The sequence below is a fragment of the Onychostoma macrolepis genome, chromosome 20, assembly GCF_012432095.1.
Source record: "Onychostoma macrolepis isolate SWU-2019 chromosome 20, ASM1243209v1, whole genome shotgun sequence".
Taxonomy (NCBI): domain Eukaryota; kingdom Metazoa; phylum Chordata; class Actinopteri; order Cypriniformes; family Cyprinidae; genus Onychostoma; species Onychostoma macrolepis.
In genome coordinates this window covers 21,918,866-21,944,162 of record NC_081174.1, presented here as the reverse complement: position 1 = coordinate 21,944,162, position 25,297 = coordinate 21,918,866, and the positions used below count along the sequence as shown (strand labels likewise).

Here is a 25,297-nt window from a genome sequence, read left to right as displayed (position 1 = left end):
ATCATATATATATATATATATATATATATATATAGGATCATTCAACAGATGCAGGTTTGTTTACAAACACACAAGCTTATAGAAAACCAGCAGCTGAGACATTATTTAGACGAACCACATGTACAACATCTAATCTTCATATTCCATTACTGTAATCCCTTCTTTTTTCTTTTCTGTGAGATGACTCCACTTTGAACATGGTGGGTAAACATAGAGTCTGTCCAGCTTTCTATGCCTGCAGTGTGGATATTTTTATGGTAATGAATATTTAATGTTGCTCAGTGTTGCCTGATATTGCAACACCTTTTCCAAACGTCTTATACAGAAAGAGACATGAGCTTGCGTCCTATTAGCTCCAATGTTTAAAAATTACCTCTATAAAAATGATTGGAAACAAAGCCTTTTCAATAAACCTCATATATAGTGTACCATTTTTTCTCTTTTGTTTGAGACGATTTCTAATAAGCTCTAAATTTCTGCCACACTCCTTCTTTCTTTTACGTGCACTTCATAAGCTTGCAATGTACCTCGGTGTTTATCGAGTGTTTATTCATTTTTTTATAATACAATGTGACAGCATCTGTGATTTATTAAGCTCTTAAAGGCTTCTGAAGAAGTTTTTGGATAAACTTTAGACATCTTGCTGGTTGCGCTAAGCATTAGCTTGTTGTGTTGTTCTTGCCTAATGGAACTAAATTAGGCTGATGTGTCTTGATTATTTTATCGCAGCAGCAAATTCATCCTTATTAATCTTGTCTAACTAAAACAGGTCCGTTCAAGGTGGCGAGCTGAAACAGAGACTATAGAAAAAGGAATTGGAGAAATCATATTAACTATGGAAGACTAGCCGTTTAGTTAAAAGAGCTGATCACCTTTATGGTGTCACTTTTTATGTTTTTATTCATTTATTTACTTTGCTTTTTGATTTGAATGATTCTTCAAAGTGGCAAATAAAACAAATTCTTGCAAATTACAAGAAAATATGATTTTCTACTTCAAAATTTCACGTTTAATTTGCTGTTTGTGAAATTTACAAGCAATGAAAATTATTTTTACACCTGTTTTCTTTCAGTGTAGCTTGTTTTCAGCATGTTTTGAACTAAAGCTTAATGTATGATACCATATAGTTTTTATTGCTGAGTTTAAATCTATTATTGAAACCTACTCTTGTCAAGATCTTAGTCGTTCCCTTTTCAAGACTATTACAACAGCAGCAGAAAAATTTCTCCCAAGAATGAAAATGTACTTACCCTCAGGCCATTCAAGATGCAGATGGGTTTGTTTCTTCATTGGAACAGATTTGCATTACATTACTTGCCCACCCAATGTATCGTCTGAAGTGAATGGGTGCCGTCAGAATGAGAATTGAAACAGCTGATAAAAACATCAAAATAATCCACAAGTAATCCATGTGACATCAATTATTTTCATGAGCTGTGTGTTTGTAAGAAACAAATCCGTCATTTAAGTAATATTAACTTTAAACTGTTGCTTCTGGACAAAATACCAGTCCATTATCCATAACACTTCCTCCAGTAAAAACGTCCATCCCCTGTTGTCCTCTCACATAAAAAAACATCCATCAAAATATTTATTTAGAACTGTTTTGGACCATTTCTGCTTGCTAACAGCACTTGATCTGTGCACATCTCTCTCCTGATTCAGATGAGATGGATAGAGGATTCATATTTTAGCTGGAAACAGTTTGAATGCAGTTTGAAGTTAAAAAGGTCTTATTGATCAATTTGTTTCTTACAAACATGTAAGAACTTTTCACAACTTTTACAACTTTTCATTAATAGATGGACTGAAGGCATGTGGATTACTTGTGAATTATTGTGATGCTTTTATCTGCTGTTTTGAAGAAACTGATCTACATCTTGGCCTGATGGAGAGTAGATTTTTAGCAAATTTAAATTTTTGGGTGAACTATGTCTTTAAAGGGGCCTTGTCTGAATTTATTCTGTGATGTCTCATATCATCCCATATCAGAAATGCATAACCTTCATAAAATGACTAATATGTGAAATGGTACTTCATAGCCTAACTGGTAAAGCGTGACACTAACAGCACCAAGGCCACAGGGTTTGATTCCCAGGGAACACATGCTGACTTCTAATTGTATGCTTCGGATAAAAAAGTCTGCCTGCTTTGTACTTGACATAGTGAAGCAATACGATTCAGGTTTGGCTCATTCAGCACTGCTGTTCTTGTACCACAAAGCAGCTCTTGTCAAGCGACAGTGAGATTTAGCTTGAGACAATAATGAAAACCCACAGCGATTAGGGGTTTATTACTTTTAATCAATTCAGCTAGCTACAAAATGTCAACCACTTCACAGACTGACAGGATACAGAGGGAGTTTTAATATTACATGCGTTGAGGACATCAATCTCACAGTTTAACCTATGTGTCATTCAGGTAAGGTATTTATTTGACTTCTTATAATAACTATTCAACATCTTAGTGATTTGGTGTGCATAGCTCTAAGTACAGAAGCAACAAAAAATTTTTTTTTTTTTTTTTGTTATGGATTATTATCATTTTTTACCAATAACAAACCACACGGGGAAAGTAAACTAACAAGATACAGTCTTCTTATAAAAGTAAGGTCTCTCAGAAATATGCGTCTTTGCTTTACATTGCAAATGATTTATTTATTTTTTCAGAGCATCCAAAACCTATGATACAGTAAACAACCAGTCCCCAACTTTCAGAACATCATTTTCTACACCAAACTGCATATTCATTTTAGAAAACAAGTCATTTTTGCAGGACCACCACAACAGCCTTGTTTCGTTCCCATCACATTTCCTCTTTAAGTCACTTTTGCATTATTTTACAACAAAGGTCACAGTCTGTGAATATATATCGACTGAAATGGTGGCACTATTGCAAACTTGCAGTAATATGGAACGTTCCACTGTGTCCTAATACTGAGCATGCTTTTGTCAATTTTGCTACTGCCATGATTTTTTTTTTCCCTTTTTTTTGTCATCTTTTTAAAACAAGTTTTATTTATAAGACGCTAAGATCTACCATTTGTCATGCATAACGCACAATTCACATCACTTGGAATGCAATGTTTGTACTACTACAGCTACAGAATCTAGTTGCACATTGTCTAAACAGTAACTGATTATGGTTGTGATGAGGGATATGAACCAAGGACATTGATTGTAAGTGCTCGTTGTATTAATATCATTTGCAAAATCTTTTTTCCCATTCTTCATTGTCATGACAACATCAAAATAAGGAGCATGACAGTAGCCGAGTGGTGTGACACAGTTTTACCAAGACGATACTGAGATATACTGAAAAGGAAAGACAGCTTGTATAGCATTCCTATATAGTTCCTCCAGCAAAAATTCGATATATATATATATATATATATATATACACATAGGCTATATGTATACACATACAAGCGGATATATGTATACATACATAAATACATATATGTATACAGGCAATAAAGAGAATAAAAACTTCACAAGTGAGCAAGAGCCATCGAGTCAGCACTATATACAACCTTTGGAAAGAATGATACAGAGTATAAGAAATCATTTTACGAGGACAATCATTGAAAAAGCTGACAGACGACACATAGAACGACATTTACAATGGGGGCCGGGTGATATGTGCATGTGTGCAAACCTAGAAGGTAAATACCATGATAAGCGCATTGCCTTTTGACAAACTGCACGGTTGGTAAAAGCAAGCAAACCAGAGGCTTAGCCACTGCCGAGCATCTTTGTGGCCCTCTGGTTGGCTTCATCAATCCTGGTCTTGTTAGAATCAGCCTGAAATAGTTTAAACAGTGCTTTATTAGCGACAATGTATTCATTACAATCAAGCCATTAAATGCAGTTGCAATATATATAGTTAGAAATGTATATAAGGGTTATTATAGTAAACTACAAAAAAACATTTTGTTACTTGAAATAAATGTTATTAAAACTTATTTTATTTCATCTAGTTAACAAGGTAACATTTCTAATTTTCATTTAGTTTAACTTGATGTACTAAAATAAAAAAAAACTACAATAGATTCTCAATAATACTAAAATAACTCAAATACATATGTAGTTTCATTTTAAAAGTCAACATGAAATCAAAACGTTAATGAACATTCTTATTATTGATGCATGTTGTTTCAACGAATAAAAATATTTGTCTTTTTATTCTTTTAATCAAAATAATATATTGTATAATTCATCAATTTAGTAATGCCCAATTATTTATGTTATGGAAGTGAAGTTGTGTATATAAAATATTGTTTCATTTTTGAAGTTAACATGAAATCAAATCTCATTAAATCATTAATGAGCATTTTTATTATTGATGCATGTTGTCTTCTTAATTTTTAATCAAAGGAATATATATTTTAGATAGAAAATGTACAATATATGTATAATTTATAATATTTAGTAATATTAATAAATATCAATTAAGTAATTCCCAATTACTTATGTTTTGGAATTCAAATGGGTTGCAAACAGATATTTTAATACTCACTTAATTTGTTGAAGTGAGTATTAAAACCGCACTTTTTTTTTTACAGGATTTAGGATTGTGTGATTTATCATTGGAAAATCCAACAAGTGAATCTGGCCTTGAGAGCCATTCCATACCTTCTCCATGATCCTGTCGATCTGGCGGTTCTGGGTGTCAATCTCGTTGCCCATATCAAGGGCCATGTGGCGCAGGTTACCGATGATGCCTCCCACCTGCTCTAAGTTCTCATCCATCTCATTTTCCCTGGCGTCATCTGTTACCCTGCATGCCACAAGCACAAAGTCAATTTCAATCCACAAACGCCAATAATTTCTCAAATCTGACTGCATACAAATGGCCTATCTATACATATCTATACCTCTTAAGCCTTTTATTTGAGCGTACACAGCTGTTGCAACCGGATTTATTTAACCTTTTGGCTACACGATCAAACCTCTCTCTTATCCAGCTAACCCTCTGGACAGAGCATCCTGGAATCCGGGGCCTCTCACCTGCGGATGAAGCCTCCGCTGATGGCCATCTGTTCGCGCTCATCCACCACGCGGGCGGGCTGGCTTGCAACCACTCCGTCCTGGTTGTTTCCCCAGGCCTTGCTGGCGCCACTCTTCATTCTGCACAGAGTCGGGGGAAGCGTGAGCGCTAGGGTAACCGGACACTTCCATATCAGCAGCAGTGTGTTCACAGATCAACAACAAACATGGATTAACAGGCAAGCATAACAGGGATGGGCTCATTCTCAAGGGGCTTTTGTAATTTGTAATGCTATATCCTGCAGACATATAACATATATGTACTTGATGCTGAGACACATACCTTTCTGAAAATGGGGGATGTAAATACAGGTAGACAGCCATTTTCAAACAAAGAAAAATGAGACTCAGAGGTCACCTCTGGCCACCCCATGGCACATGAGCTGTCACCCCTCTCAAATTATGACAAATAACAAAGAGCACAGGCCTTGGCGACAGACAACAGAGAGTAACAGGACTGCCACATCAGTGGAGACAAGTGTAAATAACTTCAACAGAAAAGAAACTGGAGGAAGAGAACCGCATCCTATCTTGCCCTTTCACTGGCCACCTCTCACCTCGTTGTTTCTGACTCTTAAATATGAATATTATCATCATGTAGGAAAGACAATGACAGATCAGTAATGCTATAAGATTATTAACCCAGAACCACAAATGAATGAAACTATCAATTGTTGGTAATTATAGCCTCTTTTACACTGCAATTATCCAAAACATGTGCAATCTTATCAAATATGACAACAACAACCAATTATTATTACTATTTATTATTGTAGACATGACAGTGGGATATTCTGATCATTTAGAGGCCAGAGGTGAGGTACAGAATAACAATAATCAAATGTAAGACTGAAAGCAATGTTGTAATTGCCACTGCAAACAATTTTATTTAATAGTCTGTCAGTATGCCAGCCTTGAATTCATTCTAACTGTGTCAGGAAAATCATAAACCTAATTTATAAATTATAAAGATTGAATCATTTGCATGAACAAGGCAGTTTTATTCATCAGCTGTTGTTCTGGCTGTGGGTAGCCGATATAGATTTTAGTTCTAATATTTCTTGATTTATCTAAAGAGAGATGGCCAAGCCTCCCACTGCAGTATTATTTATAGAGACTGGCTAAAGCTACAATTCCCCCGGCTGCCTTCCCTCCATTCTCTCTCTAAACAGCGTGTTGAGCTTTATCTAATGTGAAGAAGCAGTTAATACTCAAACTGGCAAACAATGCCTAAAATATTGGTAGTTAGAATAGCTAAATTACTTTCCCTTTTCTTTCAACTATTAAATAATCTACTGAAAATTACATTTAATTTTAAAATAATGAATTTTTAAACTTTATATTAAAAAAATGACTGTAATTTTTTTTTAAACTATGAACTAAGTTTAATGTGAACCACTGACTGACCCAAAATCCAACCTCCCTAAGTGCACAGGTTTATTTGCACCTCTGCATCAGTCTGGGATTTTATGACAGGCTGTCACATAAAAAACTGAATATCTGCACTGTATCTTTCTCCGTCTGACCTAGATCTCGTCTGCTCCCCTTGGGGAACCAGCAAAAGCATTGGCTCTCTCCACTGTACTGCGGCTATAGACTGGACTATGTGTCCTGTTCTTTGCCAAACTATCCCTGTCAACATGAATGAGACAGGCTTGAAACTGTTAGTTCATCTGAATGACTTTCAGTAGGAGTTGGTCATCAGCATTGTTACTACGCATTATTGTTCTTTAACAAATAACAGCAATTAGCAAGAGATGCATGAGCATGCATTTGGCATTCAGGAACATGCTATTGCAGTCATACAAGTAGCATTGATGGATGTGCTTTCAAAGTTGTAAAAAAAACCAAATCTAATGTATGCAAGTAAATTTTCAAGCAGATGTTTTTAAATATTTTTATCTTGTGTGTGTGTTTGTTGCTCTATCATTTTGAGTCGTTTTGACCAAGAAACATATTTTTGAGTTTTATGCGCTGAATGAAAGAGGAAAGTGTTTCTAATATAATTGTGCCTCTATTCCAAATTGTTGACGATTTGTAATCATTCAAATGTTGGCTGTCATAACAAAAATGTCCTCTTTTGCAAAAATCTTTAGACATTTATTGACAGAATTAGATTTATACATTAACATATTGTATGAACTTAAAAATGTATTGAAGATTTTAGCGACATGATATTCTTTGTTATTTTTTCTAGATAACATCTATAATCGTCTGAATGGCTTTCCTAAGGTAACGTCACGTGACATGTTATTCACGAGCTGCTTTATTGACGCCTCTTTGCGGTTACAACATGGATTACACGACAGATACATTTCAGGAAGTTGTACTATATCTTTTGATATATCCTTTGATGTTCATTCATGTTTTCGTCCTATAATTAGTATAATTCCTCATTAATTAGTTATAAAAAGAAGCTATCGGTTTGCTCGCGCTGAGGCAGTTGCATTGTAACACATTAATGAGCGCCAAAACGATGCAAATATGTAGTTGATAGTAACAATAAATGATCAAATAAAGATGTAATACTTAAGTTGGTCAAAAATATATGTAAGCTATAATTGACTTTTCTTTAAGTATTTTGAATGAATTTGCATTGGACTATAGGCTATTTAGTGACTTACCTCAACTTTGGCACATCCATGCAGTTTTAGTAGTTTGGTTTAACGTTCGTTAATACCTTGATTTTAAAAGAAGGGTGGCCTTGGGTTGTGCAGCATGCCTTATATTCATACATTTCATTGATAAACTGTCTATCAAAGGACCCAGAGCAAAGGCAATTGGGCTGCTGTACGTCTGTGAGCATGTGTGACCATGCCTCATGCTCACTGTCTGTGCTTAGGATCATGGGTAGTGAACATGGCAAGCCACCCTGGGCACGCCTGACTATAGGGCTACAGGCCTCTCAGTATGATTCATTTTTAGGCAGGCAGGCAGGCAGGCAAGCAGCACCTACTTGTTACATGGACAGGAACAAAGACCACAGAATTTTCCTAGATCGTTCAAATTCTTTTCTGCATCCTTCATGTCCTTATTGATTTGGTCCATTCCCTCCTCGATGCGTTCCAGTTGCTCTGATTAAACAACAAGTAATTTATCCCCCACAGAACGAGAGCAGGTGTCAGGAAAATAAAGGAGGGAGGAAAGAGAGGACAAAGAAGAGAAGACAAAACTTCAGACAGTCACTGTGACAAAAGGAAACTCAAAAAAAGGGGAAAATAAAAAACGGACGCCACCACATATGTAAGACCCTTCTGCCACATGGTCAGTACCTACTTGTTACACGGACATATGAAAAGGCCACAGCATTTCCCTAAATCTTTTAAATTTTTCTCGGCCTCCTTCATGTCTTGGTTGATATGGTTCATGCCATCTTCAACACGATCGAGTTGTTCTGGTCAGGACAAAGGGATGACAGCAGTGGAATGAATTTACTGGCTCTTGTTTTACAAGAATATATGAGAAATGAGCACTGAACTGGATGCGAAATTGCTCAATGCATGTAGAGGGGACGCATGCATTACAATGAACCTACATATGCAAAAAAGAGTTAGGAAAAAGTTCAAATAGCAAGACTTCATCCTTTATTTATTTAGAGATGCATCAAAGTCAAAATGAAATCAAAATGGACCTGATTTACTTAATGCTTGTTTCATCTGTCCATGTATTTTCAAAAATAAAAAAAAGTGTCTTCTTAATCATTAATCAAATAAGGAATAACTTTTATTTTCTGCTGACATCACTGAGGCCGCACAGGCTATTGAATAATGTTAGGTTTTTAAATTTATGTTTTTTGTAAACTTGTAAATTCATTTCTGGTATGTAGCATCCACTTTTCACCAATTCCCAATAAATAAAATCAAGTCCCACCCAACATTTTTTCTCATTAATATCCTTTGTCGCTCAAAATCCATCACATTTTGGAAGTAAAATGGGTTGCAAATGGCAATTTACGTTGACTTTCACATTGATTTAACACTTGGAAAACTTCATCAATTGGATGAAGTTACAGTGGACACTCGAATTTGATCCTGCCGGCCAACAGTAGACAGATTCTCCCATAAGGGGCACTGCAGAAGTGCGACAGTGTCTCTTTAATTAGACCTTGGGGCAGAATAAAACACTGCCCTGATCTCTCTCAAGGCTTTGTGGCTGTAGTTTGCTGACTCATTTGATGGAAGCCGACAGCTTCCTTTTCTCCTCGGTACAATGGAAGAGGGAGCAGCTTATGGTTTGTTTGTCTCTGTGTGGTTAGGGGATGATATGGCTGAGGTGCTGGGTGACCCGTGGTGATGCAGTCTGGTGTGTTTGTCGTGCAGACAGGGTGTGTTCAATATTGTTAAGAGGTTTAGTGAAGGTATCAGTCACAGGAAAGAGAGAGGCAAACTGGGAATGGTTCAAGAGGGAAACAAGCCTATCACATCAGTTACTTTTGGTTAATCCCTGGCATTTTAAGGCACTTTCATTTAGGCAAAGCAAATTAACCTAAAGATGATTAAAAAAAAATCTATAAATTCTCATTTAAAACAAGGAATTGAACTTCTGACATACCTCGTTCCTTGATAACAGCCTAGCTTTTTGTCACCTCTGGGCTGAGAGTTTCGTTTAAATAAGCTTTAGGCCTCAGTTTGAGGGGATGAAGGAGTGAGATCTCATTCCCCTTATGAAAAGACTAATTACTGGCAGCAGACAGGGGGGCCCTCACATGCAGGAGCCAATCAGAGGGCTTCTAAGAAGCTAATACTTAGAGCAAGGCCAATTATGTCTCTTTTTTTTAATCACACTAAGCCAAACAAGCTAACGTGTGCTTTTAAAGTGGGAGCAAGCTGTTTAGAGCCTTGTCGCTTTGTATTTGATGGCCCACTTTAACTTTTTTACGTATTGAAATTACACTGTATCTGTTTTTTTATAATATTAGCATTGTGCCAGGGATTATACAAAAGAGTATTAGTGCAGTTTATGGGAAAGAGTGTCATTTGTCATTACCAGCTAAATCGATCGTTGCTTTATTTGTCTTGAAAGTTTATTGTTACAAGCTGCTGTCCTAAAAACTGTGATGGCAACTACGTTTTAAACTGAACAGTAAACTTGTTTTAAATGCAAGCATTAAATGGACAGTTACAGTGGCCAAGCCTGTTTTTAGTAATACAGTATAACGAAAAAATATTCAATAAAAGAGGAAACGTGTTAGCAAAAGGTGAAAGATTTAGTATTACTTCAGAAACAGCAGAGGAAATCATAATTACATTGCATAAAATGACTTTAATTGCTTTATGCATTGACTGAAGGAAAATCAGAGATGAAGCTTAAAATCCATTTATGATACATACTATAGTTGCTTATTAATGCAAACTTATTTAAAAACATTTTAAATGAAAAGCTAACAGACATATACAGTATTTTTTATGTGAAAATTGTCATCTAAAATACATCCACACTTACCTCCCTGCTCATCCAGCATAACCAAAGTCCTGATACCAGCATCTTTACTCTACGCATCGACAGCCATGGAGAAGAAGTGTGGAAAAGAGGGTGAAATACATGGAAAACAAAGTGGAGAATAAAGAAGGACAAAGAAAAAGAGGTGAGGTTCAGCACACAAAACACAAGGCTCATTCCAGAGACAGTCTACAGGGAAACCTTCAGGCTGTACTGTTGACATTTTAAATTGCATAATGTTCTTCTCCTTTTTCTTAGACTAAATAAGCAGACGCTAATTACTGTGGAGCATAGAGCTCTGATCAATATCATTAGTAAATGCACTCTCTGTGCTAATGTGAGACAGAATCTATTGAGAGTCTTTTCTGAGCTTTCATGGCTTGAGACAATTCACCCTTAAACAGTAAAAAAAAAATCCATCAATGAAATTCTGCTGAAAAATGGCAGCAATGAATGAATCCACTTTTTTGTTTAGAAGAATAAATGAGTGTTGGAGTACAACCAAATATTTAGGCAATGCAACAAATACAGTGGGATCTCATTGAAGGTACTGCGCAGAACAAGCAATGCCTTTTCATTCCTCAGATATTGAGGACACACTATTTGGTTTGCCCATTAATATCACAACAAATCATCTGTCACCTCATTAAAGCTTATGAAATGAGTTACACTCATACAGAGGACATTTACTCCTCCCGAACCTCTGTAAAAAATTATTAGGGGACATTAGCACAAGGACGTAAAGGCCAGTACCGATGTGGTCAGAGATTCCAATTCATATTTTGCTATAGATGTCATCCATGACATGTTTATTATTATTTAATAGTGCCCTGAAAAGGTCTGCGTTATAAATCAGCTCTTACAGTTCTAATCTTCAATGAGAAACGTCTTTGAGCAACCAATGTCCATTACTATTTGGTCACTGGCATCCTAGATCTCATCCACCACTTACAAAATATGACTTTTCCGTAGACCTATTGATCAGCGAGGTAAATTTACTGTGCTGTTTTTCCTGGAGTTTGGAAAATAGCAAGCAGCTGTGACATATTTCAGTAAAGCGCAGCTTCAGCGCTTTGAGGGGAACGGGATATCGATATTTGGGATAATCGTAAGGCTCGGTGGTGCATGAATCAGTGAGACATGAAGCAGCACCCCCCTCACTCCGGATGGGATCACAATGTGCCCTAAATGGATCCTTGGGGATTCATTTGTTTGTGCCATAAACTGCTGAATTTCCACGCAGCAGTAAAAGCCTGGGACAAACTCAATGCTTCTACTGGTATAAATAATGAATGTGATTTACCTCTGTTTTGGTCTAACGCAGGAATACTGCTGATCGTCTATAAGTGCCGAGAACATTTGATCAGTCTCACTAAAACATGAAAAGGCTGGTATGGGCTGACATAAGTAGTATCTTAGATCAACTGTGTCAGCAGTGACAAATTATTCTTGATCTGTGTTCACCCTCCCTTTCCAGTTTTCTTCTGTCTATCAGTCTGTCAGCCTTAGAGGCCTCAGGCGACTTGTCTATTTGTCAACTCTGAGGCGACTTATCACTTCCCTGATCTGCCAGTAATGGACATGGGGAGGTGCTCTTTGCAGAGATATGGGCTGTGATTATCGATATGACCTTGAGATATGTTGCAGAGACTTCATCACAGTTCTTCCCCTCATATATACACACCTCTGTTCTCTTTCTCTCTTTAACACCCTCAACCCACCTAGCCTAGATTAGCCAAGTCCAGTTTGTGCTGCAGACTACAGCTCTCAAGATAGAATAAAAGTACTGATCTATTTTTCTAGGGCTGTCAATTTAATGTTAATTTAGTACATTTTTTGTTTTATTATTTTTATGCTCACCGAGGCTACATTTATTTGATCAACTGTAATATTGTGAAATATTATTACAATTTAAAATAACTGTTTTCTATTTTATTATATTTAAAAATTGTATTTATTCCTGTAATGGCAAAGCTGAATTTTCAGCAGCTATTACTTCAGTCTTCAGTGTCACATGATCTGCAGTCAGAATTCAAATACGCTGATTCGGCACTCAAGAAACATTTCTAAAATTATCATTGTTGAAAAATAAACAGCTGCTTCATATTTATTTATTAATCTGATTAAATATTTAATAATAATAATTAATCATATTTAATTAGCTTAATATTTAATCAAATTTAAACCATGGAACATTTTTTTCAGGATTCTTTGATGAATATAAAGTTCAAGAGAACAACATTTGTTTGAAATACAAATATTTTATAATAATCTAAAAGTCTTTAATGTCAGATTTGAGCAATTTATTGCAGCCTCACTGAATATTTATTTCTTTATATTTCTTATTTCTTTATTTATTCTGTTTATTTCTTTCAAAAATATCTTATGACAGATCATATATTAAACATTTGTGATCAGAAAGAAAGAGCACATGCATACACTGAGAAATAATTTTAATATAAATATAATAAAGTGTCTCTTTACCTCTTCCACAAGCTGGAGCATACGGCGGGTGCTCTCCAGTGACTGTTGGTGGGGGGGAGGAAAAAGATGTTAAAACCAGAATTCATAAGGAAATGACAGAGATAAAAACCTCCACAAGCTGTAGTCTGTGGGAGGATTTTTAACACGCACTATAACAGATAAATAATCAATGGATGTTCTTTACAGCACTAACATACCAAAACATTTAAGTCTCTACAGAAAAATGTACGAAAACAAATCTGCATTAAGCATCAGAACATCATTCACCTCTCCTTTCAAACTTTAGATCTCAGGCTATCCACCATTGTGACCACCTCATCTTTCTGTCTCTCACTGATGTGAAATGCCAAATGCCATCTACAGCATTTTTTACACAAATATCATGGACTGAGTGTCTGGATATTATGAATTCATATCTCTGTGGATCAGAAGGCTGGAGGCCATTTTTGCAATGTGGTGTGCTGTTTGTGTTTTAATATTCTGCTCAGCTGTGAGAATCATAGCGTGGGGAGCCAGTGAGGAGCTCCATCAGCCTGCAAACTCACAGACGCCACCCCCAGCTCTCATGCACACGCACACACACACACACACACACACACACACACATCACATCACACACACACACACAGCAAATGCTGCAGCATTATGTAAGGCAGAGTGCAGGTGAACCCTCCCGTCACATCACACACACACACACACACACACATTCACATATGGACTCTGACAGCTCACAGTTGCAGCCCACAGAACAAGCTGTGTACAAATAAATAAATCTGTAGAATAAATTACAGCAATTTATCCAAGCCTCAATCAACAGAGCATGAAAATGTGAAATAATTAACTTATGTCAGTGACCTGGATGAGAGCAAAACTAATTTAATGTCTGCTTCAACTAAACAGATGACTTAGCAAATAAAATAATGCTAATTTATTTATTTATTACATTATTGTTTATGTTGCACTGATCAACAGTTGTCAATATTGGCATTGATGCAGCATCATGTAAAAATGTTTTCAGTTGTAGAAGTGCACTATTCAGAGTCAGCCATGATTAATGTATTAATCTAAAATTATAATAATTTCAAATAATTAATAAAATATATTAAAATTATTGCCAGTATTAATATTATAATAACAATTAATACAAGTATTAATAACTTTATAAAATAGAAATGCACTATTCATAGTAAGCCATGATTAATTAATCTAAAATTATAATTATAAATAATTAATTAATTATCTAGTTATTATTTTATAATAATGTAATTTATACAATTATTAATCACTCTATAAAGTGGCCAATAACAGGAAGTTACAGAGATAAAAGGATTCAGCTTTTTAACATTCACCTGCTCCATGTGGGAAAAAAAATCAGTTTTGGCTACTCATGTGACCACTGTTTTTATTAGTCTTCTTAGTCATACATGATCTTAACTATTCATTTCTTTATTGCTGAATGCATCTTTGAACCAAAAAATGGGAGTTTACATTTATTTACTGTAAATATTCCTCATTATCACTTCGTTTGATGGTCAAAAACACATCCGTGCTTCATGAAGCTCCATTTTGGTCCCTTAGTTTGGCATCTTTTGATTGCGACTAGTTAAAGTTTGAAGGTTGTTGTTCGTGTAAGTGTAGCATAAAGAGAGGAAGTGAATGACCTTACCTCATCGGCCAGCTGGTCTGCACGTTGCTGCATGTCAGAGAGCTCATTGCGCATATCCGAATCGTCTGCCATGGCTGCTGGGTGAGCTGGGTGGAGCTGGTCTCCAACTGGGAAGAGTGGGTTTTATTGGAAGTCTGGGGGAAGCTAAAAGAATCGGACAAAGACAGAGAAAAGGAAAACATTAAATGATGGAGCTCACTCGAATAGCGAATTGTGTCATCCAGATTTAAGAATTAGCAAAGACAATATATCCATGCAAAACCAAGGCCGGGCGTTAAATTCATAGGCTCATACAGCTAATAAACTCATTTTATTTACACAGGCTAATTAAATGTCATGAAATGGACAGTAGGACATTGTCTGCTCTCAAGGAGCCCATCGCCTCTTCTCTTCGTGCCGAGGTGCTGGCTGCTGTGTTTAGCTGATTAAATTCTTCCCTGAGGTTCTGGGTGTACCAGGAGAAATTTGTCCCTGCTCTGTCATGGAAACTGTGAGCTTGACAGATATATTCCTGAAAAGACTGGCGTGACAGCTAGCAAGATATCCCATGGGGTCTAGAAAGAACAGCTTACTGAATAATTGTGAGTGTGTGTTAAACTGCACAAGCATGTGGGCAATGATGCCATCCTGATTCAAAGTTAAAAGTAAAACATGCTTTTACAAACTCTCATGCTCGCATACAAGAACAGACATCTTAATTTATCATCCAGCTCAACCATACACAACACTATCAGTGAAATATCCAATGAATTCCAAGCAGGTATTAACGAGCAATACAGCCTCTATTAATTGCATAATTGTACTCAAGCGATTAAATTTAACATGCCTGCCTGACCTTTTACTGTGAAATACTCCAGAGACTCTAAAGGCTGCAATATTACACTCCCGTCTCCACCAGTGAAATGAATGTCATCTTCTGCTTTGGTTAAAGATCAGGGAGCACCAATGTAAAATTGATTGACCCATCATCAAGGCTGTGTACTCATGCAGGCTCACTCAGGGTAATAGAAACATGTTTGTGATGAATTTGCAGTATGGTGCCATATGCCATGGTGCCTTAGCTGGTGCCAGTGAAACACACCAATACAGAAACGTCTCTTGCATGTCCTCGCTTAACCTCTGATGAATGAACTCGTTCAGATTCTGATGAGTGCATAAAAACGCCAGGTCAGTGAACATCATAGTGAATTCTTTGTGGCAGTATTTTTTAAATAAAGTTGAGCACAATTTGAGAGACCAGAGAAATAATGATGGGCCAAATCAAAAAGGTGCCTTGCTGCCTTCATTTTTTCAAAAGCAAAACAATGTTGGAAAATTGTTTTAACTAGGCCAGTGAAAGCTCAGGACTCAGTTTTCTGCTAATTGACTTTCTTTGGTTACTTCCCACGCTGTTCTTTACTAATGAAAAACAGTCTTTTAATTTGCTTCTCCATCTACATCTTTCATCTTCTCATTTTTAACTGAGCAAACGTAATGTTATTTGCTGTTTTATGAATATGAATGACACACCATTAGCAGGCCTTTGCATTGTCAGTTAGCTAAACCTGCAACAATGCAAAAAAGCTAACATCAGTGCAAGCCAGAGAACTGAGCAGATGGGATCCTCAATTATTGACCTGTTAACAGATGTTCTGTAAACAAAAGGTCAAAAGGTTAGGCTTTTATTTTATTTGTATTTTCAGTTTATTCATTTTGCCAATTCACTTCTGCTTTCAGGTTAAAATGATTGTAGCTCTTGCCTGTATCCCAGGATTATTAATAATGCATTAGGTAGTGGTAACTATTCATGTTATTTTTTCCAGTGCACTACCAGTCATTAAATATAGAAGAAAAATGATGCAAATATGAAAATGCTCTCCTTTCTGCTTAATTGATGACTCTTATTATTTTCTGCTTGTTGAATGATAGCAGATGAAGCGAGCTAGTTCTGAAGCACTCAAATGTAGACGATGAGACCTGTGTACATCTCTATAGAACATTACTATATAAACATATATTTAAACAAGAAATCTACAAGACTGGACAGGGATTACAAGAAAAGTAATACTAGTAAACAGAGAAAAACTGCAAAGCAGGGATCATTTAAACTTTAAAGCTTGGCCTTTTGCCAAGAGTACAATATTAATGATCTCTAGCCATTAAAATATTCATTACACATTATTTAATACTTTTTGGGAGAGTTATTATTGGGAGAGACAATAAAATATTTAGTAGAATGATTGCGTTGAAATTAAAAAAATATATATATATCATTACACAAAATTTAAGAACAAACAATAATTGGACTCAGTTACTGTCCTGGAATAAAAGTTTTGCAATAATGACTCTAAAAGCAGTAAACATAATGAGGCAAGTTTCTTACCGAACTAGGCTCCAGAGTATTACTTATTGACCATTAAGTTGCTGTGTGATACTGGAAATTTTATGTAGCTGTATGTTTGTTTACCGAGACAATGAGAAGCTCGATGGTTCAAACACATGCTCTTTTAGAATAGCTGCATGTGTGTGTGTGTGTGTGTGTGTGTGTGCTCACTCATCCTCCGACTCTGAGCTGGCTGCCATTTTGTTTTCTCTCTTCAAACATGCAGCCTCTCCCTTCACTGCAGCACTTCAGTTACCACACAAAAACTGTCCTCCTCCAAAACTTAAAGCTTAAATACTGCACCAGTAACCGCTCTGTTGTGGCTCTCACACACTTTGCTAAACGCTAACTTCACCTTATATCCCCTGAAATGGAATGAACTTATCATGCCTGACCTCTAAATCTCAGAGTCAGGCGAAACAGACGTGTTTTACGAGATTACCTTTGAAATCGGGTTATGGTATTTCCCCTCTACAGTGTTATGTATGTTGCAACAGATTGACTCTCGTAGAGCGAGTTATCGAGCTTGACATGTTTCAAAAATCAGAGTCCGTATGAGAATGCTATTTCACCAATGCAAAGATGGAAAAAACAAGAAAGAGAAAACTGCTCAAAAACTGGATTTTTTGCCATATGTTATTCATACGTTTTATGCTTGGCAAATGGATGAACATCTGAGATTGCCATCAAACCATATACCACAATAAGTCGACAGCATAGTTTTGTTTTCTCGTACCACCAGAAAGCACATTTAATGTACAATGTAAAAAATGATTTCTCAAAGTTTTAAACAAAACAAGAAAATACTATTTCAGTATTTCTACTTCAAAATTTCACATTTAAATCAATGTGGTACTTATTTTTTTTGTAATTATTTGTAAAATTTACCAGCAGTTTCTACACCAAATTGTTTTCAGTGTAACAAATACACATCAACAGTTGCAGTTACGTTTAGTTGAACAAATGTACAATATAAACTGCAGCAGGTGATGCATTATTTAGGGAGGTCTCTGAGTTCATTAATGTTCCCATTTGTCTCCAGCCATGCCTTGTCCTTGATTGAAAATCATGGAGTAACAGATGAAGCCGGCTGCCTGTAAACTATAGCAATGGATAATTATTCACAAGGCAATACAACCAGATGAGGACAGGCCTGAGCGATGCCACCCCCTCCTCTCATGAGTAGTGATTAATAGCATCAGTCCCCTTCCTCCTGAGTGGAGGATTGTGTGGAGAGATTCCAGAGCTCTGCTAACACTGGTACTGTTCACACTCCTTGTATAATATAGAAAAGTATAATCATGGAAACCATGTGGAAAATTCAATATAAGATAAAAAGACCTCAACACAGTATAGTTCAAATTTGATTATACTGCAGTGAATTAGGAATATGCCACCAGAAGTCTATAAGGAGGTGGGCTTCTTCATGGTTTGCTTCTCATCTACAATGCAAAAAAAAAATATTTGAAGAGTTCAGATGCAAAATTTCTTCTAAAATTAGCAGTTTTATCAGGCTCCTATATTTATGTTCAGTTATTTCACTTTAATTGCATAGAGTAAAATTACCTAAAATGCTCATTTTGATGACAACTTTAAATGGCACTTTGCATCTGAACTCTTCATTTATCGTCTAATCCTTGAAATTAAATAAATTGAAGATATTTTAACATATAAAAAGAAAATGTCTTTATTATGAATCATCTTTATTTTTCTTACATCTATAGGACATTATTCTGCTTGTTTATGCATGAATTATATTCAATTTGTGTTATATTTATGCTCAAATAGGGCACTGATTATTTTAATTCTGCTTTGAAGTTAAGTATAGTGAAAAGTGCTGTTTAAAAAAAATACAAAAAACAAACAAACAAATAAAGAAAATGGCTATTTACTGCAGTGAATGTCCAGTAAACATAAATATTTACTGATATTTTTTAAATGGATATTTACTGTTAATTTAAGTCTGCTTTGTAAAAATGCTGCAAAAAAATGAACAATGAAATAAAATGGATATTTACAGCAGGACCTACTAAAGGTCCATTTTTTGAATGCTGCAAAACAATCAACAGACCATGTACTCTCTAACAGAAAATCATTATGCGTGTGATCTGTGACGGTCATTAGTACTGATCTAAATTAAACATTCCAGTGTGCATGTGGCTGCATACTGAGATTCTGCCCTACGCACTCATGTTGCTGCGCCATAAACTAGAACGACTGCAGCAGCCGTAGAACCTCATCTATATCCCCCTTTTACACTGGGTTGAAGGGTCTTGTGATTTAGCGGGGATCCAACAGCCAATGCAATTGATTTGACAGAGTCCATTTCACAAGCCCATTTGTGTTCAGCTCTGCAGCAACGGCATCAGGTCCTACTGCAGAGAGCCCTCCCTCCTCGCTGCCTGTAAACCTCAGAGTCAGACACCCTCTCATGGGGAAGCCCCAGGATGGATTTATGAACAACACAGCCATTAAAGCAGACACTGTGTCCCCCCCCCCCGACACCCTGTTGCCTTTCGCCTCCCCATCTGGCTCCAAGGTTCTTGGCGAAATGACGAGTGATGAAGTGATGAGTTTGACAGGGCAAGGATTGGAGGGCTGGCTATGCAGTCTGTTTGAGTGTGACCTTCCCGTTTTTATTGCAACTTCGTAGGAATGATGATCAGAAAGCAGCAGAGGAAGCTATCAGCTACTCCGACTCACTAAAAAGAGCAACATTCAGATGTCCTCACACCTGCAGAAGATCTGTTTTTAACTGCATTCCATTGACATTCTTTTTTGATTGGCGTACTAACGTTCTCATATTGCATTTATATGTCCCTTCAACAACAGACATTGCAGCAAAGACAAAATGCATCAAAGGCGAATTGGGTGCCAACAAAAGTCATTTATATGAAAATCTCATAAACTGCACTGATGATATCATGTGGTGGTGACATTTGTTTTGTTGATCAGACAGGAGGGGTGGGAGGTATGAAGAAAGCACAGAAAAAATGACACCTGAATGATAGCATCAGCAGGTGTTAAATATTTGAGGAGTCATAAACAACAGACATTAAAAAGCAATTAGGCAGCCCAAGATCCAGGAAGCAGACAAAAGCTTTTGCTCAACAGAAACACGATTAACAGATTCATTTTATAGAGGCGCATTTAGCTAAAAGAAATAAAGCTGTATAAATAAACAATTCAATTAAATGATGCATGTTAAAAATTCTTCTTGAAAGCACCAGTAACTGATTGAACGTAAGATCACTATTCTATTCATAAAATGTGTGCTATCTAATCTGTTTTTCTTACCTGATTATTAAATTATTTTTCTCGTTTAAGCATAAATTTTGTTATACATATGCTCAAAATAAATAAATAAAATGGATATTTACTGAAGGATCATCTAAATGCTTCATTTTCCATTTTTGGAATATATATAATCAAAAAGAGTGAATGCCACAAAATCATTTCTTACATATGGAGTGCTTCATAACATATTGCTCAGCTACATTCACATAAAGTGTAGTCAATAGAAAGGACTTTTTTTCTGAATGAGAAACATCAGTGATTGACAATCAAAGAGAGAAAATACAAGCGTTAATACTTCAACTATAGCAAATTTGTCTTTCTCCGTCCTATTGAATGACTTAAATGAGCCAGTGTGTATTGTTATCAAAAGACTGTTTGGCATCTCAAACATGGGTCAACAGTCAAATAATCCTGAAAAGAAATATGCAAACATGAAGCAAAGGCTAATATTGAATTTCCAAGTAGTATTTACTATAGCATGCTACTTAATACTGAAATACGATTCCACTTTAATGGAATCAGACTGCCTAATCTTTACATGTAAACTGAGAAAGTATGAATCATCTGCATGATCTCATCTGTCTGTGCCTTACACTATATATATGCGCCATGCTGTAGAAAACTTCATTACATGAACTCTCAGTACTCTGAGAGAGCTACAATTCTAAAATGGCTTCAGACTGCAGCTATGAGCAAATGAACAGATGCCATAACATTCGTCCAAACTGCTCACACTAACAGCTTGCAAAAGTAGCCAAATGCATAAAATGTCCATCTGATAAGATGCCTAGCAAAGACAAATGGCACAGGTAAAAAAGTCATTTTCATCATGCATTAATACAGACATATTTTAAACAACTGCATTACCCATACAGCATACTATAACCACAAATATAAGGTCTTATATGAACATTTTCATAAACTAGATGTCAAATGCAATACACACCGCATTGCTTCAGTTCTTTCAGTATTACTAACTACAGTAAGTTACATCAGCTAGCTCTTAATCCTTTGCTTAATCTCACTTTTATTCAGTAAATTTAAGACTGCACTTATTAACCACTGTGACCTCTTGAAAATTGTGTTCAGAGAGAGAGGACAGCGTCAGTCATTATGCTGATTTATGATGCTTCTCTTTCCGCCTTCAGAAACCTCCAGCACTATTGATATTTGCAGATGGTGGAGGGGAAACCCACATGTGTGGGCAGAGTTTACAGGCTGAGATGTTTGCCATGAGGGGGCTTCTTTCTGGAGTCATTATGCATCATACAAGCTAATTCTTCAGGGTATCTTGTCTTTTCTCCTCTCATTCTCAGCCACCCTCTTCTGACGTCCCTTATCTGCTTATTTTTCTTCTACCAACATTATCCCCCCTCTTCCCATTGCTCATCTTTTCATCCATTGCTGTCTTCTGCCTTTTATGCTCTTGTGACGCATTTGACCATATTTTCAATCTGTGAGTGTTCAACCAAGTGCACTTGTGCAGGACTGTCGCAGAGATATCCGGAAGCCATTTTGTGCTTCGGCCCATGTTATTGGTTACTAGATTCTGTTCAGTGGCCCCCCAAGACTGGCTGCTCTTTTTAATTTAGGGAATCGCAAATCAGTTCTCATTTTTGACCCAGCTGGTGCTTTAATCTAAAACAATTTTGTGTTAAAAGGCTATATGTAATTAGAAATATGAAATCAAGGACTTACTGACAACTGACAATAACATTGCAATTTCCCGTAACAGGTTACTGGTAAAGCTTTTGGTTTTCTTTTTTCATGATATCTATCACAACATTTCATTGATACAGTGATTAATTAAGACATTGGAGCAACCATAATAAAGCACCTCGCAGTCGCAGTGTCGAGATTTGATGAAACAATTTCCAGATGACATATTAATTGGTTTGTAGGATTTATTTAAGTGAATCACTCCTGACTGAGCTCAGCCGTTTATTAAAACTGGAATCTGTGAACATGTGCTGCTCAAAAATACATATAATAACTGAACCTATAATTTAGAGTTTGGGTACAACTGTTTATCCTTGCATAAACAACAATCCATACGTACATGGATAAATCACTGTATCTTTGTGTTTATGTAAAATATATGAACTATGTATTAACGTTACATGCTATATGTTATAGAATGTATTAAGATCAGGTATGTTTATAATATTAAGTAGCAATGGGCATCGATAAATCAAGATGAATCGCGGTCTGGTATCGCGTGAGTCACCACTTATTCAGGGAACATCCCTGCCGCCCAGCGCTCTGCAGTCAAGCCATAATAAGCCGCATTAAACCATCAGATTCAACAACAGAAGCGTGCCAACCTGTCTCTCACAACCGCCGCAAGACAAATACAGACCGGGACAAGCGAAGCCCAATGCTCAGCTCATTGTAGTAAAGTATCATTTTCTGTTGCTCATATATGCGTCAGTAAAAGCGTGCGCATTTACTAACCTTACAACAACAGAAGGATGGCCAAAAACAGTCGTGATGAGAAACGATACCGTGGCTTTAGAGCATTTGCAGGTGCAAGATGAAGGCACGTGACAGAAAAAGAGCTCTTCTGCAGTATCCTGACATGCCCAAGTCACACTGGATGATTAGATGATATTTCGGGTTGTCACGGACATCCGGTTAATGTAGGGATTTTACGCGATAATACTATTGTGTAATCAGTACATTCTGTGTGCCAGAATGTGTTTTACACGTGAGGATGTGTCATAAGGCAAAGATGGCTCTGGGTTTGGGAGCGTTGTTAAATCTGCATCACGCAGGGTTTGGAACGAAGAGTAAAAAAATAATAAAAAATAGATTTTTTATTTTCGTCACATTCGGTTCCGTTAACGGCTCTCAGACGCCAGTGTGGTTATAAAACTAAAATGCTCTGGCAGTGTTATTCAACACTGCTGCTGAATGTAGAGCGATTACGAATGACTTTTGTGAGCCGGTTCTTTTTAGCGAATCAAAAACGTACAAGTGTAGATCGATTCCCGAACCAATGCGAATCGGTTCCTTTTAGTGATTCAACTCAACAACATACAACGCGACGAGTGTAGATCGATTCCAAATCGAATGATTCATGTGAGTCGGTTCTTTTTAGTGACTCAACACCAAACAGCGCGACGTCTGACTGTCATGAGTCAGTTCTTTGTGACTCAAATTACAAATCAGTCGGAGCTGTTTCTGTGTTATGTTGTTATGTTGAGTCTCGTGAGACTTAAATCAGTGTAGGCTAGTTACTGACTGGTTGTTCATACGACAACGTGTAACTTAACATTATTTGTTGTAGTAGAGTTTAGTTGTGGTATTTTATATATAGCCTATATAAAAAAAAATGCATCACAATACAAAAAAAAATAATAATAATTTGTATAGCCTCGTTAAGGACAATTATTGAATGGCATTACGCTGCCTCTAAAAAGTCGATAAAACTCTGAAATTATCTCATTATTTGGCAACACTCGTCTTTTTTTTCCAAAAGTGTCTTCCTCAAAATTACTAAAAGAATCGTGTATGGAACCGTGCAATTCTTCTATGATTTCCATCCCTAGTTATATGTGAGCCCAAAGAATCATTGTCAGTGAGGGTATCTCCAGCATCCGCCCCCGCTCGTCTTTGCTCAAGCCCCCGCCCATCGTCTACCACCAGGAAGACACGCACTGGTCATTACCGCTGCCTCATCACATACATACGGCAAGGTTGAGATGATTTGGTCCAAATAAACGTCTGCAGACAACGAATATATCGGTTCCATTAAATAAGTTTGATCTCTGTATCATCCCATCTGACTCTCCCACACTGCTTTCTCTGCAACACGCACATTAATTCTCTACCACTTTGTCGCAGTTTGCCATATTGACCTCCCCCACTATCAATCGCTGATCACTTTAGATAAATCACTCACCCGATGCAATCGAATCTTTATTATTTATATTCAGAGACAATAATAATAATAATAATAATAATCTGGCAAAGCAACGAGAGCCGATCTGGTTATAAAATGCTGCTGCAAAATATAGCCTAACAACTAGACGTTAGTTTTCACTATCATTTCAGTGATTAATGGCCTGATGCTGTAACGTCAACAGGGTCTTTTGTAAAAACCTTCGTCTCTTAAACATCTGGTAAAAGCAACCATTATTTAGACGGCGCCTCTGCGCAAAACTTTGCTAGACATATAATGGTAATTCAGCTGCAGGGGCTGGATGTGAATTCAGGACAGAAACGCAGTGGAGCAAACGCAGTCTCTGTCCAGGGTGCTGAAACGCAGAAACCGCCCACATCGTGCCGCATCCAACACACGGTTCAAATGCGTACGAACCACACAAGACTGTCCCTGAAATCTGGCATCCTCCGAACAGCGCATGAAGCTTAAATTCAAACGGATCCGCAAAATGAAAGATTACGGATTTCTTGTAATTAGCCAGTTTTCACACTGCATTTTGACAAAAACATCCACTGTTGCTCTTGCCTGTGCTGCGACTTCAAGGCAACCACTTTTTTTGTCCAAACAAATTTAAAAGAAAGACAAAAAACAATCGCATCAAATCCTTTTCCTCATCTCTTTCTTGAAATAAAGCTTACCTGATCCCGTAGTCGGTGGACGACCGTCAGCAATGAAGTGTCTGTCTGCGAATTTCAACAGCGAAGTACCATCAACTCCCTTCTGTAGGGACTGAGCTGCTACAACGGCAATGCGCGTGTGTTCTTCTTCAATGGAGTGCTCAGTGCTGCTCTGCCCTCGACAAAGATGGCGTCCGCTTTGACGTCATCGACGTTTAATAGAAATCTGTCGGGGAGGAGAGGCCCAAATAAAATTTAGCACCTGCCGTGAAACATTGTTTGGCAGCAGCATGTGAATGTTGAGTTGACAAGAATAACACAACTCGTCCAATCAAATTTGGTCTGCGTATTCCAGAACTTTTTTGTCTGGTGGGAAAAGCAAAAATGAAAGTGAAACAATTGTTTGAGGATGCACAATGGGAATATATTATACCTTTT

General features: G+C 36.9%; 1 protein-coding gene across 1 annotated transcript; it reads right to left on the bottom strand.

The window, feature by feature from the left end:
• Positions 1–2,282: 2,282 nt before the first annotated feature.
• Positions 2,283–25,032, bottom strand: snap25a (synaptosome associated protein 25a). The gene is made up of 8 exons (XM_058755346.1): positions 24,881–25,032; positions 14,638–14,781; positions 12,972–13,013; positions 10,491–10,539; positions 8,005–8,122; positions 5,010–5,129; positions 4,635–4,779; positions 2,283–3,803 (listed from the first exon to the last, which is right to left on the bottom strand). Exons 2-8 carry the CDS (start codon positions 14,707–14,709, stop codon positions 3,735–3,737), a joined length of 615 nt encoding a protein of 204 aa, XP_058611329.1. The 5' UTR covers positions 14,710–14,781; positions 24,881–25,032; the 3' UTR covers positions 2,283–3,734.
• Between the last annotated feature and the right edge of the window lie 265 nt (positions 25,033–25,297).